Source organism: Lepisosteus oculatus, chromosome 4 (assembly GCF_040954835.1).
Source record: "Lepisosteus oculatus isolate fLepOcu1 chromosome 4, fLepOcu1.hap2, whole genome shotgun sequence".
Classification (NCBI taxonomy): domain Eukaryota; kingdom Metazoa; phylum Chordata; class Actinopteri; order Semionotiformes; family Lepisosteidae; genus Lepisosteus; species Lepisosteus oculatus.
This window is the reverse complement of record NC_090699.1, coordinates 65,017,679-65,033,375: the sequence shown is the minus strand read 5'-3', so window position 1 is coordinate 65,033,375 and position 15,697 is coordinate 65,017,679. Positions and strand designations below refer to the sequence as shown.

At 53.0% G+C, this 15,697-nt stretch overlaps 2 protein-coding genes across 4 annotated transcripts in view; one reads left to right on the top strand and one right to left on the bottom strand.

Annotated features, from left to right (window-relative positions):
• The first annotated feature begins 515 nt into the window (after positions 1–515).
• Positions 516–8,189, top strand: abhd14b (abhydrolase domain containing 14B). 2 transcript variants are annotated; one of them, XM_069189534.1, is made up of 4 exons: positions 516–766; positions 3,137–3,374; positions 5,044–5,285; positions 6,670–8,189. In XM_069189534.1, the coding sequence occupies exons 2-4, from the start codon at positions 3,161–3,163 to the stop codon at positions 6,850–6,852; spliced, it is 639 nt and encodes a 212-aa protein (XP_069045635.1). In that variant the 5' UTR covers positions 516–766; positions 3,137–3,160; the 3' UTR covers positions 6,853–8,189. The 2 variants fall into 2 exon arrangements, with proteins under 2 accessions (XP_069045635.1, XP_069045634.1); XM_069189533.1 differs by lacking the exon at positions 516–766 and adding an exon at positions 1,266–1,371.
• An 859-nt stretch (positions 8,190–9,048) lies between these two features.
• cacna2d2a (calcium channel, voltage-dependent, alpha 2/delta subunit 2a) overlaps positions 9,049–15,697 on the bottom strand; it is a 253,399-nt gene continuing 246,750 nt past the window's right edge. For both annotated transcript variants that reach the window (XM_069189531.1, XM_069189532.1), the window contains one exon: positions 9,049–14,946. In XM_069189531.1, coding sequence (XP_069045632.1) covers positions 14,818–14,946 — 129 coding nt within the window. In that variant the 3' untranslated portion in view covers positions 9,049–14,817. The remainder of the gene's footprint in view (positions 14,947–15,697) is intronic.

The following is a 15,697-nucleotide window of genomic DNA, read 5'->3' as shown; positions in this document are numbered from 1 at the left end:
AGCGTCGGCAAAAGCCGAAGACACCGTGGCCTTTCGTGGAAAATGCCCATGGCGTGGAAAAAAAAAACACGCAAATATTGCCCCCAAGCGTGAGCAGCGAGGGGGGCGTGAGGGACACGATGGAATCTGTTCTCTGACACAGCGCGGTAGGCTGTGTGGCTTCAGCGCTACTGCCTCACAGATGGTGGGTCCGGGGTTCGCTGCCGGACCGGCGCTCCTTCGGTGGGGAGACTGCATGCTGTCCGTCTGCTGCGCTGGGACTGGCCCAAGCGCGGGCTGAAGACGAGCTGTCTCTCGCCGTAGTTGTCACGGCTGGGCCACCGGCCACTAGGACTCAAGAAACCCTACACCCCCTCAACCAATCAATCAGTCTGTCAATCAACCAATCAATTAATCAATCAATCAATCAAAGTTTATTGATCGAATGCACAACAATACAGCGTGCGGCAGTAGTCGCTGGCAATGAAATGTCTTTTCTACGAGCTCACCGGGGGGGTGAAAAAGGTTACAGAATAATAGATAATAGCGCAAGAGAAATGGAACAAGAGAAACAATATAAACAGAGCTGCGATGTGTCCAGGGTGTATGCAATACATTCTGTCCAGTAGTACAGTCTGCCGAATACCATGAAAACTGTGTGTGCATGTAGCCGTTGCGGGCGATTTGCTGAAGGAGCCGCAGGTTGGCTGTTTCATCTGCTGGACTTTGACCGGATGCTTCGGTACCGTTTACCGGCAGGAGAGATGCACGCAGTCTCGCCCTCGAGGTAAAATAACGCTCTTATCTCCTGAAGCGCTGCTGTACCGTCTTCCCTGCTGGTGAGGTTCGTCTGTTTTTGTGGGATTGACGCGCTGGGCTCTGTCGTAAAGCGCTTTTGCCCAGGGGGCTCATAACGCTTGAACTGAATTGTAAAACACCCCGTACCTCCGGGAGGAATAGGGACGTGGCGTAGGAAAGCACGAAGTCCTGTCCCGTAACGGAGATAGAACGGGCGAGTTCAGATTCTAATCCCCCCATTAACATCACAGGGGTTATTTTCCCCGGAACAAACAAGGCACATCTTCCTTAATTAAAAAAAAAAATAACGCCGAAGAACTCCCAACTACGTTTCAACATAATTTTTCGAGGCAAACTCGTTTCGGGAGCCGAAATACGAGTGTAGAATAACAGGATGATTACTTTCTAATTCACGGTTAAACGTACTGGGGAGTTTGACCACTTGTCAGAGCGCTCGTCCGGGTGGTAATGGGTTTATGCTCTAACGGTCCACTAGGGGGCAGTAAAGGGGTTTAGAGGAAATAGCTCTTCCGGGCTGTAGAGTAAACTCGAGGGGTTTGTTTTGCTGTGTGGAAGAACGCAAAAGAAGATAAGGTAATAGTATTCGGTTTTACCACTCACTATCATAGCGATAGCTCTGACGACGCGGGGTTACCGTCCTGTAGTGTGTTAAATGCTTTGCTAGTTTTGTTCGTGGTTTTTCTGGCGCAAGTTGCGGGAACGTGAATGGACTTTGATCTTTTGTGTCGGTCACACGCCAGTATTTCGAGTTGCCAGGCTTTGCCCGAATGTGATTAAAAACTAAAGTCTTGCAGGTCTTCGCGGAGCAATTCTGTGAATATGACAGGTCAGGTCGGTATGTTTTGTCAGTGTCTCCAGTTCCGCATACAGAAAAAAAATCCACGCAGAATCAATTCTGTAACCAGTTAATCATACATTTCACAATCCCAGTTAAACCGTATTGTGTTACAATAGGTAGGGTACTTTTACAGTTAAATAGATTTCCACGATAAAGCACGGAACTTTCTACTTTTGACAGGCTTTTAAAGTAGACCTTGGAACAGTAAATGTTATTGCCACAGTCTATGGGCATACTGTATCTGTAAATCCTCTTACAAGTTAGGCGACACTTGAATGTGCAAAAAAAATAAATGTTTCAAGGAAGGTCCGATATTAAAGTAAAACTTTTTTTAAAGACGCATAGCAAAGATCTGTACCGAGACACTGAAGGAGCGTGTTATAATGTCACGTATGAGTGACGTCACCCTCCTGCTGCCGTCGCTTTCCCTGTTTTGGATTAACAAATAGATCAACTCGGAACAAATACAAACTAATAATAATAATAATAATAATAATTCAAGGAGGGAGCTGCGTCAGCATGCGAAGGCTGCAAAGGGACAAGTAAAGGTTTATTCCAGGCTGAAAAGAGAAGAGGCACAACGTGTCCTCACACCTGAAGAAGGCTTCACGGCTGAAATGTTGTGTTTCCTTTCATTTCTTTTCAGCCTGGAATAAACCCATTACCTACTACTACTAATAACTGCTTACACTTATATAGCGCTTTTCTGGACACTCCACTCAAAGCGTTTTACAGGTAATGGGGATCCCCTCCACCCCCACCAGTGTGCAGCCCCACCTGGGGATGAATCTCCCCCTGGCCTTTACCAGTCATGGCCTCCTAATAACCCCCCTCTCTGAACTGGCTCCATCACTCTGCTCTCCTCCCCACTGAGAGCTGGTGTGTGGGGAGCGGACTGGAGCCTCATCCAGGCGGGGGTACACACCAGTGGGGGTGGAGGGGATCCCCATGACCTGGAGAGTGCTTGGAGTGGAGTGTCCAGAAAGCGCTATATAAGCGCAAGGAGTGATTATTGTTGTAAATAGAGTTCTTTCCACTCCCCTTACGGAGTGCCTGCCCCAGCTCCTGATCTGCAATATGAGAGACTCGAGAAGACGAAGAGAGGCAGAAGAAAAGCCCCCTTCTTGTGCGCCGAGCTGAGAACAAGCAGATTGTTCCGCACAGATCTGAGGCGGGCTTGGGTTCCAGCCGGGGGTCCCCGCAGGTGCCGTCGCAGTGAGCGCGGGGACCCCCGAGGGGCTCCACAGGGCCCGGGACCTTCCAGCCCGTCTGGTAAAGACGAGAGCCTCTCCTTCACCTCAGCCTCCTGTTGCTGATTCGTAAGGCTGACTTGCTGTAGCGCGGAGGGCCTGTTGAGGCCCGTGCCCTCCTCACGGGGCTGGGAGCGGTGCCGGAGCCGCAGGGGTGCGGTGCGTGGCGAAGGGGGGGAGGGCTGCCGGGCCCCCTCGCCACCACCCGCCTGCTCAGAGCCCCCGGGTCTGTGGCCTCTCCTGCCCGCAGGTGCGCGTCCCCCGGCTGGGCGACATGCCGGCGGTGAAGATGAGCGAGGGCCGCGTGGCGCTGGCGACCGGCGGGCCGCCCCTCTTCTACCGGCAGGCGGCGCCGGCGGAGGGCCCGGCCCGGCTCGCGGTCCTGCTGCTGCACGGCATCCGCTTCTCCTCCGAGAACTGGCTCCGCATCCGCACCCTGGAGGCGCTGGCGGAGGCGGGGTGCCGCGCCGTCGCCGTGGATCTGCCAGGTACCCGGGCGCGCCCCAAAACACCGCCCCTTCCCCCTGATCACGTCTCTACACCCCAAAACAACCGCAACCGCCCCTTCCCCCTGATCACGTCTCCACACCCCAAAACACCGCCCCTTCCCCCTGATCACGTCTCTACACCCCAAAACAACCGCCCCTTCCCCCTGATCACGTCTCTACACCCCAAAACAACCGCCCCTTCCCCCGATCACGTCTCTACACCCCAAAACAACCGCCCCTCCCCCCTGATCACGTCTCTACACCCCAAAACAACCGCCCCTTCCCCCTGATCACGTCTCCACACCCCAAAACAACCGCCCCTTCCCCCTGATCACATCTCTACACCCCAAAACAACCGCCCCTTCCCCCTGATCACGTCTCTACACCCCAAAACAACCGCCCCTTCCCCCTGATCACATCTCTACACCCCAAAACAACCGCCTCTTCCCCCCTGATCACATCTCTACACCCCAAAACACCGCCCCTTCCCCCTGATCACATCTCTACACCCCAAAACAACCGCCTCTTCCCCCTGATCACATCTCTACACCCCAAAACAACCGCCCCTTCCCCCTGATCACGTCTCTACACCCCAAAACAACCGCCCCTTCCCCCTGATCACGTCTCTACACCCCAAAACAACCGCCCCTTCCCCCTGATCACATCTCTACACCCCAAAACAACCGCCCCTTCCCCCCCGATCACGTCTCTACACCCCAAAACAACCGCCCCTTCCCCCTGATCACGTCTCCACACCCCAAAACACCGCCCCTTCCCCCCTGATCATGTCTCTACACCCCAAAACAACCGCCCCTTCCCCCTGATCACGTCTCTACACCCCAAAACACCGCCCCTCCCCCCCCGATCCCGTCGTCATGCCCCAAAACACCCCGCTCCCCCGATCCCATCGGTGTGCCCACATGTCCATCTGTGTGCTGCAACACCGCGATGAGACACAAAGATTAAACCACTGCGACACCGAGGACGAGCGAAAACATCCGTTTTTGGTGGCTTGACGTGCCTCATGCTAAACGCAGGGCCTGATGGAGGTGGTCACACAGGACGGTGATATCTGTATAGCAGGTGAGTGTTGGTGTGCAGAAATCGGACAGTTGTAGCTTTTTTGGCAGCACTCTGATGAGTGCACTGGGATGTTGCCATGGGCTGGCGTAACTATGGGAGGTTTGTGCTTGGTGAGCTTCTCCACGATCGCCATTCTCCGGTCCGGAGTGGGGCGGTTTGTCTTAGGCCCAGCGAGGGCGGATTTTAACAGCCGAGTGTTCGGTGTCTCCGCAGTCCGCTTCGCGAGTGGATGGAGGCTCGGAGTGTAGTTGTGTCGGCCAGGGGAGTTCCTCGCTGTCACGCCTGTGTCGGTGGAGGCTCCCTAGTGTGTGTCTCCCACTGGGAAACGGAAATGAAAAGGCTGGGCTCAGCCCCAGCAGGCAGGCCTCGCCGAGGTGGAGGGCACCAAGCCGCTGTGCGGTCCGGTGAAGTCAGTGGCGCCCAACTTCAGCTGCGCAGGTTCTCTCCCCGCCTCTGCTCTTTTGTGGCCTGACCCGGTTGGACCCGAGCCGAGTTGGGAACTGGCCCGGTGGCGAAGCAGGGAGACCTGGAGAGAGCCCGGGGCTGTGTCCCCGTGACTCGAGGGGTGACGCTCTGCCTTCTCCAGGGCTCGGGAACTCCAGGGACGCGGCGGCGCCGGCGCCGGTGGGGGAGCTGGCTCCGGGGGATTTCCTGAAGCAGGTGTCCGAGGTGCTGAAGCTGGGGCCCGCCGTGGTGGTCAGCCCCTCCCTGAGCGGCATGTACTCCCTGCCCTTCCTCCTGCAGCACGGCGGCATGGTCAGGGCCTACGTGCCCGTGGCCCCCATCTGCACAGAGAAGTTCAGCGCGGAGCAGTACAAGGCCGTGCAGGTGAGCCCTGCAGGCAGGACGCCTCGAGTGCCCTTAACGAGTTCATTCAGCAGCCATATCACCCTGCAACTCACAACTGGCAACCCACTGAAGCTAAGCAGGTGTGAGCCTGGTCAGTACCTGGATGGGAGACCTCCTGGGAAAAACTGCTGCTGGAAGAGGTGTTAGTGGGGCCAGCAGGGGGCGCTCACCCTGCGGTCCACGTGGGTCCTAATGCCCCAGTATAGTGACGGGGACACTATACTGTAAACAGGCGCCGTCCTTCGGATGAGACGTAAAACTGAGGTCCTGACTCTCTGTGGTCATTACAAATCCCAGGGCGTTTCTCGAAAAGAGTAGGGGTGTAACCCCCACATCCTGGCCAAATTTCCCATTGGCCCTAATTGGATTATGGGCCTCCTAATAATCCCCATCTATGAATTGGCTTCATTACTCTCTGCTCTCCTCCCCACTAATAGCTGATGTGTGGTGAGCGTTCTGGCGCACTATGGCTGCCGTCGCATCATCCAGGTTGCACATCCAATGCTGCACATTGGTGGTGGTGGAGGGGAGACCCCATTACCTGTAAAGCGCTTTGAGTGGAGTGTCCAGAAAAGCGCTATATAAGTGTAAGCAATTATTATTATTATTATTATTATTCGATCAGTCGGCGTCTTATCTGGCCTTAATTCCCTCTGTCCCAGGAGCATTCGCAGGGCAGTCAAGCGCTGTGGCTGCTTGTCAACACAGGGGGATAACAAGCAGATTTGCTGCTTTCATTGCCCACTGTAACGTCACAAGCACTTTGCAGGAGTCTGACACGCGGGTGTGCAGACAGGCGCCTACACTGCTGCGCTGCTCAGAGTCGGAGCCTGACAGCACTGAGAGAAGCGGCGCTGTAGCTCAGCTTGGTCCTGCTCCGCCGTTCACAGGCGCAGCTCAGTGTCTGGAGAGCTGGGTGAAGCTGGCACGTCCTTCCAAATAAAGCTGACAATGAGCTGGTTTAGGTCATTAAAACCTGCAGAGTCACCGGGACCAGAGCTGAACCGACCTGCTTTAGTTGGCCTAACCTCAGACATCCCCGTAATTTGCACAATATCGAGCATTCGACTGTCATCCTTTTACATTTTAACCGCAGCAGTCAGGAGTGCCCTGAGAAATGCAGACAGCACCGGTTTATGGTTTGAAACTGTACCTCAAGATTTGGTTTAAGTAAAAGATCGGAGCAATGATTAATGCATGCAGCAATCCTGACGGTGCCGGGAGGATGGCCTGTAATGAAATGTTTATTGCCACCTGGTGTTCTAATACTTTATTTTGACTCTATTGTCGATTGTGCAGCAAGTTCATCTCATGCATGTGATACTGCTGTGGCACTGACTGAGTCACCCCCCCTCTGTTGCAGACCCCCGCCTTGATCGTCTATGGTGACCAGGACACCCAGCTGGGGGAGGTGTCCCTCAACAACCTGAGGAACCTGGCCAATCACAAGGTGGTGGTGATGAAGGGGGCGGGGCACGCGTGTTACCTTGACAACCCTGAGGAGTGGCACAGGGTGCTGCTGGAGTTCCTGCAGTCCCTGGAATGAGTGAAATTCTCGGGGCGACACAGGAAGGCAGGGAGAGGTTTCGGGAGGCCAGACCCACAAAGTCTTTCCTCTGACAGCCAAATTTAGTTACACTAGTCTTCTGCATCCCCTCAGTTAGAGACTTCAATCCTGAGCTATCTTTCAGTTTCCAGTTTCATACCATTGAAATGTCATTGTGATTGAGGTTTTATGTGTGAGGAAGGCTGAGGTGTTTGCCAGTGTTGTGCCTCTAGCTGAAGTGAAAGCTGGAGGTTGCCGATTGATAGATATTCCCCTTTCTTTAATGATTTTAGTGAAACCCACAGATAGCGTTTCTGCAGCATTCCAGGTGTGAGCCAGGGAGGTGATGAAAGGTTCTTTTAATCCAGGGCTCCCCCAGTGTCCTGGAGGGCTCGTAGCTGCCCGTGAGCTCGCCGGTTTTAAAAGAGGTGGTGATCGGTTGAGCAGGTCAGACAGACTGCCCATGCTGGAACCCGAGGCATCAGACATCAAGGGTAGAGCATGTTGGTCTGGAGCTCAACAGCCTTCCCGACCTGGATCGGACCCTTGATTAATGCGCACCCTTGCTCAAACCCCCTGGACCCCCAGTCTCCGCTGAGAGGGTCATTTGAAACAAAAAAACAGGAATAACCTCCAACTGCCCCAGCTCTATTATGCTCTTAATTAAACTGTTTGCTTAATTGATCCACAACTGATTGAGCCCCACAAGACTTACTGGCCTGGGGCTCTTCGGTCAGGGGTTGGAGCCTTACCTTCAACACTGCTCTTTGGGGAACCAGCTGGAAGAGACGAGCACCTCGCTGTGCCGAACAGGTGTGTTTTAATGGGGTGTTGGGCACAGAGGACACTGCTTTGTTATCGACCGCTCAGCGTTCGCTCAAGTCTGTGTTGGCGTTGACCAAAGTGTTGATTAAAAAAACGCCAGCTAGGCGTGAAATTACATCACATTTCGGAGCTTTACTCCAAGTGAAAATACAGAAGAAGGTCTGAAGGAAAAGCGTCTTATGGGCCTATGAGAGAACATGCAGGATTTCCTGGTGCTGGGAAGTCATAATTAGAAGAAGAAAGAATGGCACAGCTTGACATTTGGTGTGAGTGAAGGAAGAAAGGGTGGACCTTGTTTTAGTTTAATGTGTTTTTTTTTTTTTAAAGGGCTCATAGAAAAATAAACCACCTCCAGAAACTGAATTTGTTCCACATCACTTTGTACTGGGTAACATGGTCACACTATTTGCTAGAGGAATTTATTGCTGCTGTGGGCATGATGCTAACTGGACTGAGTCTTGCTCTTCTACTGTTGCTCCACACCTGCTAAATAAAGTGGTTCCACACCTGCACAGGGTGTCTGGCCATCATTGCTCTTCTCCAGCGTGCCTCTGTCTTCCCCAGGGTCCGCCTTGCTCTTCCTCTGAAGGCTGATGCTGCAGCCCCCACACTATCTTTGCCTGTTTCCAGTTGGAAAGGGCAGTCGCCCTGCAGATCATGGCTTCTCACATCTGCCTCTTTGGCCTCCTTTAGGAGTTACACCAGAGCTTTGAGGCACCCAGGTGAGACTTGGCTGGTCTGCTTAACATAATTGTAAAACCTCTAACCAGTCCCCCTACTGTATGTCATTCTTAGGCGACTGCACCTGTAAGTATCTTGTGTAATCAGCTGTAAGAGCCCCTTCAGGAGACCTCCTGCAGCGAACTAAAAAAAAAAAAAACCAGGAACAGAATTTGAGAGCTCTGTTATAAAAAGTGACGCAGCAGGGCCAGAGGGATGAACTGACCCTGGCAAAGGGAACAGAGAGTTTGGTGGCAGAAGAAGTTAGAGTCCGTAGCGCAGTGAATGCATGCAGAAGTGCAAAGGATTTTTTTATTTTTATTTGTGCAACTGTTGTACTGGCTGGCTGCAGCAAAAGTGTTGAAAGCAGTGGTCCTGAAACCTAGTCCTGTAGGGACACTTAGGGGTTTTTCAGCTCCTTTTCTTGCAGGTTAATGATAAGGGGGAAAGGGTGAAGGGAGGGGAACTCCCAGATATCAAGGGGCAGACAAATTCAAGAAAAGTAGCCATGCTGGGCATTAAAGAATTGGAATGGTACTCTTAGTTCTGCGAGTGCTGGAGAGTGTCGGAGCTGAACCGGAGAATGAGCTACGCGATCCCTTCAGAGACAAGAACAGTCAAGACCACACAAACCACTCGCCAGCTCAGGTCTGAAGTGAAAAATATGAACATTATTTAATAACTGATTCTCTGTAATAAACAATTTGAAAATATTTTACAAGGAGTCACAGACAACGATATTTTACAAATTTTGCCTTTTGCGTCTATTTTTTGTGTTCTTCTTCTTAAGTCTGTACAAAAAAGAATGGAGCGATGGGGGAACCAAGCTTCTCAGACGACATGAGCTGCGTTTCCTCACGAACATGGTCACCAGCAGCGAACAGGCAAACCCCGAACAGACAGACAAAAAAAAAAAAAATCGCTTCGATTTCAGATTAAAACATATGATTAATCGGTAGTGCTTTTTTTTTTCCTCATAAAAGCTGAATTCTCGTTTCGTTAATGATTTTTTTCCATTTTACACTTTTTGTCAAACATCGTCACATAGCACCAAACTACAGACTACAGAATCACATACACGCTCGGTCTGAGTCACAGGCTTTCTCGAAAGACGCACCTACACAGAAACGGTGAAGGAGAATGACCCCCCCGAACCCCACCACCCCTCCCACCATGTTGGGCTGGAACACTTTTGGCAAGAGGAAAGCATTCCTCGTCCCACAAAACTCCCGAGTCCCAATCCCACCCCCTCCCTCCAGGAACAGGCTCCCAGGGCCCCCTCCAGCTCGTGGCTGTGATCAGTGAGGATGAATATTTCGACACACACAAGTATATACTGTATATATGGACCTGTACAACTCCCAGCACCTCCATCGAGACTTTAAATGGGACTTGACACCCTGCAACGCAGCTGGCTGCTCGCCGAGCCTGGGGAGAAACGAACACAAAAATTCCTTGGCTTAACCTTTGACCCTTCGTCAGCCGTGCGGCCGATCGGGCTCCCAGCAGGCCGCAGGCGTGGACACAGGCGTCCCGAAAGCAGTCTTCAGGGAGAAGAGGGGGGCGGTCGCTTTCGGGCGTGCCCTGCGTTACCCTCCTGTGGCCCCCCCCCCAGACTCGGAAATTCGCCGCCGGAGGCTCGGGACGGAGGAGTGCACAACCCCCCCCCCCCGTTTCCAACCAGGAGGGAACTGCGTCCGTGTGGGGCGACGGAGACCGCCGGCGTTCCGTTCCTCGCGCCGCCCGTGGAGGGTCGCGGCTCGTCCCAGGAGAGGGAAGAGGAAGAGAAGGATGGCGGCCGGCCGTTTTCCTGCAGGTGGGCAAGCACGTGCTCCCAGTCGCAGCGGGGCGGGGGGGGCGGAGGGTGGGCTTCAGCGAAAAGGAGCCATCTTTCTGAGCCGATGGGCAGGACTGGGAAGGCTCTGGTACCGGGGTCCCCCTTCCTAAACGTGGGACTCGCGTCCTGGTCACGCCTGGGACAGCGCCACTTGCCATCCCCAGAGGAAACCTGGCGGACAATTAGCTCTTCTTTAAATTTGAATGTAAACATACAGAGGGCAGTGTGTGCGCGGACACTCCTCCAGTTTCTTTCTCCCGCCAACCCCTTTCCCCGGAAAAAAATAAAATAAAATTGCGATCCAGGATTCTGAAGCATTCTGAAGCTGCAAGGGAACATTCACTCATACTGTGCTTTTCTTTGTGTTTCCAAAAGTCCTCCGAGGAAAATTGACGAGTTTGCATTCTGCCAATGATTCACGTCTCGGGCTGCAGACCAGCGTGCTGTGGAGGAAAGCCTTCTCTGTATTGCACTGAACTATTCCAAGCAGCAGGGTCAGCTGGGATCTTCTAGACCTGAGGTGTCCAGCTGTGCAGGAGTAGGACCTCGTTCTCAAGCTCCCCCTCTCTCTCTCTCTCGAAGTCTCGGCAACACGCCACGTGTCTCGCCGGTGAAGGTCATCGTTTTGGGGCGACTTTCAGTTTCTCAGATCCGGCACCTGTGGGGCGCTGTGATTCCACACAAGGGCTGTGGGCCTCCTTGAATCCCCACTTGCTGAGCACCTCACAGTTTCCCCATCTGATCTCTTTCGCCAAAGTTCCGACTTGGTTAAGCAGCTGAGGGAGTACATCCTGACCCCCACGGCCCGGAGTTTGGGCTGAGTGCAGTCTTTAGAGCAGGGGTCTCCAGACTCTGTCCTGTAGGTCACCTGCATCTAAAGCTTGACAACACCTGGAAACTGCTGATCAGTTAAGAGAGCTCTAGTCCTTGAGCACTAAAAAGACCTCAGAATTACATTATAAAGGTGCCTCATTTTGTTGCTAAATTTAATAAATCACCTGTCTAACTTGATCACAAAGGAATTGTTCCTGATCACGAGAGAGCAGTGATTTCATAGGGACCAACAAGACCTGTGGATTGGAGCTCTGCTGAACTGGGGTTCGAGTTCCCTGCATGAGGCACTGCCCATTCTCTGATCCTTTGTCTCGACCAGCTCCTGTTACACCTACCAATCCAACAGTTCTTCCACTAAAACACGCCCTGTGAAGAGGAGCCAGAATCATTCTGAGGGTCCGAAAGAAGACCCTACACCTTCTTTAGCCCTTAGGAGGCTAAAGAAAATCCAATCTCTGGGGTCTTAAACACTGGGGACGTTCGAGAGGACACAGACAGCCTGCTCGAGCGCTTCTGGATCAGAACCGATACGGGGAGAAACTAAGGGGGCGTGTTTCTGAGACGGGTACAGGAGGCACTTCTTGACATGAAGGGAGGCAGGAGCGTGGAACGCGCTGTCCGGCCACGCCGCCGGAGCCGAGCCCCACCCCCGTCAGCCACCGGCAGCCAAACGCGCCGACGCTCTCCCGTTCACCTGTTTCCGGAGGCGCTGCGCTGGGAATTGTGGATACTGAACGCTGTACCTGTACAGGCCCCCTAGTGTCCCGCATCACGGCACAGTTTTGTAGCTCCTCGACACAAGAATCCCGCTGGCTGCCTGGAAGCGTACGGACGTTTTTCAAGCGTCTCTGCACGTCTCGGTGCACCTACATGCCGCGACCGTCCCGGGACGGCACCCCCGCCATCGAGGCGCAGGCCATGGCCTACGCGCGACGTGGAAAACACGAAACGTTATTGTCCGCAACGAGACGGTCCGGTCGCTCCTTTCGTTTCGTTTAGTTTCGGCCCGGATCGGAACCACCTCTCCTATTTGCGGAACTCCTCGATATTACCAGCTGTGCTACTGCCAATTCTTCATTTCGTTTTCTAAAAACCAACAGCGTGTTCAGAGAGGAAGGCCTTGTGGGTTTCCTCCGACGGCCCCCCAGACTTGGGACTCGTCGCCAAGCAGACAGCCCTGAAGTGGGGCCCATGTGGGTGAGCCCCCTCCCCCCTGGCGGTTTATCTATCTCGTACCCCACTGGGACTCCCCAGTCCTGCTTAAACACGACGCGCCTTCATTTTACTTGGGTCCCAGGCTGATTGAACCGCCGAGAAATCCCCAGTGTGAGTGGATGCCGGCCGATTGCTGGCTACGCAGCTGGTGTTTCAGAGTGAAAACAGCTGAATGGGATCCTGGGATCAACTAGCTACTGACTACCAAATGGCTGCCTCTGGCCTGTGACCTGTGTGTGTCCTTAGAAGGTATTTAGAAACAGATGTGCGCAGCCTCAGCGCAGCGAGAGGGGGCCAAGGAGACTTTATGACAGTGGTTCTCAACCTCTGAAACACAATGCCCCCTGTTAGTTAACCCAAAACCATAGGCCACCTATTGGCACGTGAGCTAATAATCTTATTCAAAAAATGTTTTTTATTTCAGTTGCTATTTCGGAACTTAATCATACATCATTTTAAAATATTTTCTGCTTTAAAAAGCAGTGAAACAGATTGAAGGTAATAATCTAAATTCACACCTGAACTGCGGTTTATTTGAGAGTTCGCCAACATTACCAGTGTGAGCTCTGATGCTGCACAGCTGCAGAAAGTTTGAAAGATGTGGGGCTCTCTGGGAGAAAGAACACAATGCAGAGGTCTGCGGCTCTGCTTATTTCCCGATCACCGAAAGCTCAGAATATCAGAAGAATCTCAATTAGAAGGCAAATCATGTCTCTACTTAAAAAAAAATGCTGCCTTACAGTTGGAAAACTTTGGTACTTGTTTTGAACTACAGTAGCTACAGTATATATATAAAAAAACTCTTGCACACTCCTGTGGATCGTTATATGCCGCCCAGTGACACGCACCCCACAGGTTGAGAACCCCTGATTTAATATTTGTGTCATTATTAACGGTCATCCCAATGGATGTTTTCTCAGCGTGGGAGAAGACACCTGGCGACAGACTGCTAAGTCAGACTCCCACAGCGCTACCCCATCGTGCCAAGCGGAGCTTTTTGTTCTGTGCCAAAGCCGCGACAATCTTCCGTCATTCAGAAAAACAGGCAAGGTGTTATTTCCACGACGACCCAGCAGCGCGAAGAAGCAGAGACCGACCGAGCAGCAGAGAAACGCCGCAGAGCTCCGACAGCAACGAACACTTCGGTGGACAAGACTCACAGTCGCACGAGACGCCGGGAGCACTGGGGGTGTATTTCCTCGCACTGGGAGGTGGTGCCCCCTGCTCTTTGCCCACGCGGATGCATTGTTGTTAATGGTATAATCCCGTGAAGCTCGCTATTGGCAAAGTGCTGCACAGCTATTGTAAATAAAACAGACTAAATGACTCTTCCAGGGCAGACTGGCCTTCTGGTGCACCGCCACTGGAAGGTGGTAGGTGCCTCAGGTACGAGAGCACCTACGCCTGGACATGGCGGACGGGTCCCAGCTGAACTACGCAATCCGTTGCTGCCCATGACTCATTTAACTGAGACCTCTGCCTGCTGGTTCCAGGAGGGTTGGGTCACTTGTGAAGAAAGGTAACGTGAACTGAACACAGCAGTGAACGCCTCAGGGCTACAGCTCATATTGAAGATCAAGCCAAAACTAAATGCGATGCGACAAACAGAATGAGAAAAAAAAACCCTCCAACAGGCAAGCTGCCAGAAGGAAGCATATAGATCTCCAGAGCCCTAAACGATTTTGTAAAAGCACTCAGATCTGTGCACAGTAAGATGTCCCTTGGGTAAAAACTACAAATAGCCCACACTGACAGGGTCGTAACTTGGAGACAATCAGTCGCCTGAATGGAGTGCCAATTCATTTTGAGATTTCTCTGTCCCTCTCTCTCTGTTTTGGCTATATATATATAAAAAAATTAAGATCACATGAAAAAACTATCTCATTTTGGCAAGAAGTAGATAATAGTGCATAAACAAACTGATGTTAATAAATAAATTCTACTATTTCCCCTTCAAATCATATCCTACACATGGACATTAGGGTTTGAGTTGTATTTGTCTTGTTGTATACCTATTTGTTGTCATATATTTTTTCCTGTACACACAAGTGAATGGTACAAAGACTCCTATTGGACACAAAGACAGAAAAATCCTGGAAAACTCGAGGAAGGTCCAGAAGGGATGAGAATGGGAATGGCCGGTGTTGCCCTCGCCCCCGCCGGTCGCGGGTGAGCGATGGAGAGAGACGAGATGGATAAAGTCGCCGACAGCAGGAGGCGTACAAGAGGGCGTCCAGCTTTCGTGGGGGTTGTTTCCCTCCCACGCTGGCGTCGATGCGGTAGTTCCCGTCTCCGAAAGGTGAAAGGAAAGGAGCGCCTCTCCGGCGTGGAAATGTTCAGCGGGCTACGTGGCCCAGAGAGTTGTGGGAGCAGGAGTCGAGAGGGACGGGGACAGTGCTGCAGGGCTTCCGGGAAGGAAAAGACAAAGGAAAAGACATGGGGAGGGGGGGAGCAGGAAGTCCCCGTCACCACGACAACCAGGGACCGACTTGGGGGGTAGGAAGGGGAGAGCCGTGGGGGTGTGGGGAGGGCAGTTAAAGGGCGGGGGCGAGGGGCAGGAGGCGGGGGGAGGCAGCCAGGTGGAACAGCAGCAGCTGGAGAGCCAGCAGCACTCCTATCGACGGCCTGAAGGAGTGGCCCCGGCCGCAGTCCGAGGTGTTCTCCTGCCGGACGGGAGACACAGAGAGGGAGAGGGAGAGGGAGAGGGAGAGGGAGAGGGAGAGAGAGAGAGAGAGAGAGAGAGACGGGTCAGAGTCCCAGCCTCCCGCCTGCCTCTGTGCCTCTTTTAAATGATGCCCTGCACGTCGTCCCTCAGGAAGAGGACGGTTTGGTCCTGCCTTGCTGAAAGCACACAGACCTCAAACGGAAGGGAGAGCAGTGCAGGCGCTGCTGAAGGCTGCAGGCTCTGCCTGAGCACCTTCCTCTCCTCCATATTAAACCACGCCTCTGTAAATACAGTGAGACCGTACACGCTAACCAGAGCCCCCACTGTCCCGTACAGTAAATGTCGCCTGCTGCCTGGACCTGTTTTCAGGCCCTGTGTGATGTGTGCAAACTGCAGGATTAAGTGTTGTGGCTGTTGTGTTACACTCTCGGATCTCCACGATGAGAGCCAGCCATTCGAACACACTAGAGATCTGCACAGTTACTAATCTCTCACTAGTGACCAGGGACAAAAACATCCTAGAACTGCACACCGCTGGGAAGACCAGCTGACACAGGTTTGGCTCGGCCTGCTTGGTCAGTGGGCAGCCTCCTGGCCCCAAAGCGAGGAGCTCGGACCCCATCCTGAAGGAGTGACCCAGGGGCAGCAGCAGGGAGGAGATGGGCTGGGGGAGGCGTACTGGAGACGCACGTGAAGGGAGGAGTTTGTGTCTGACATGTAGAGCTAACTTCTGTAACGCCGGTGATGCG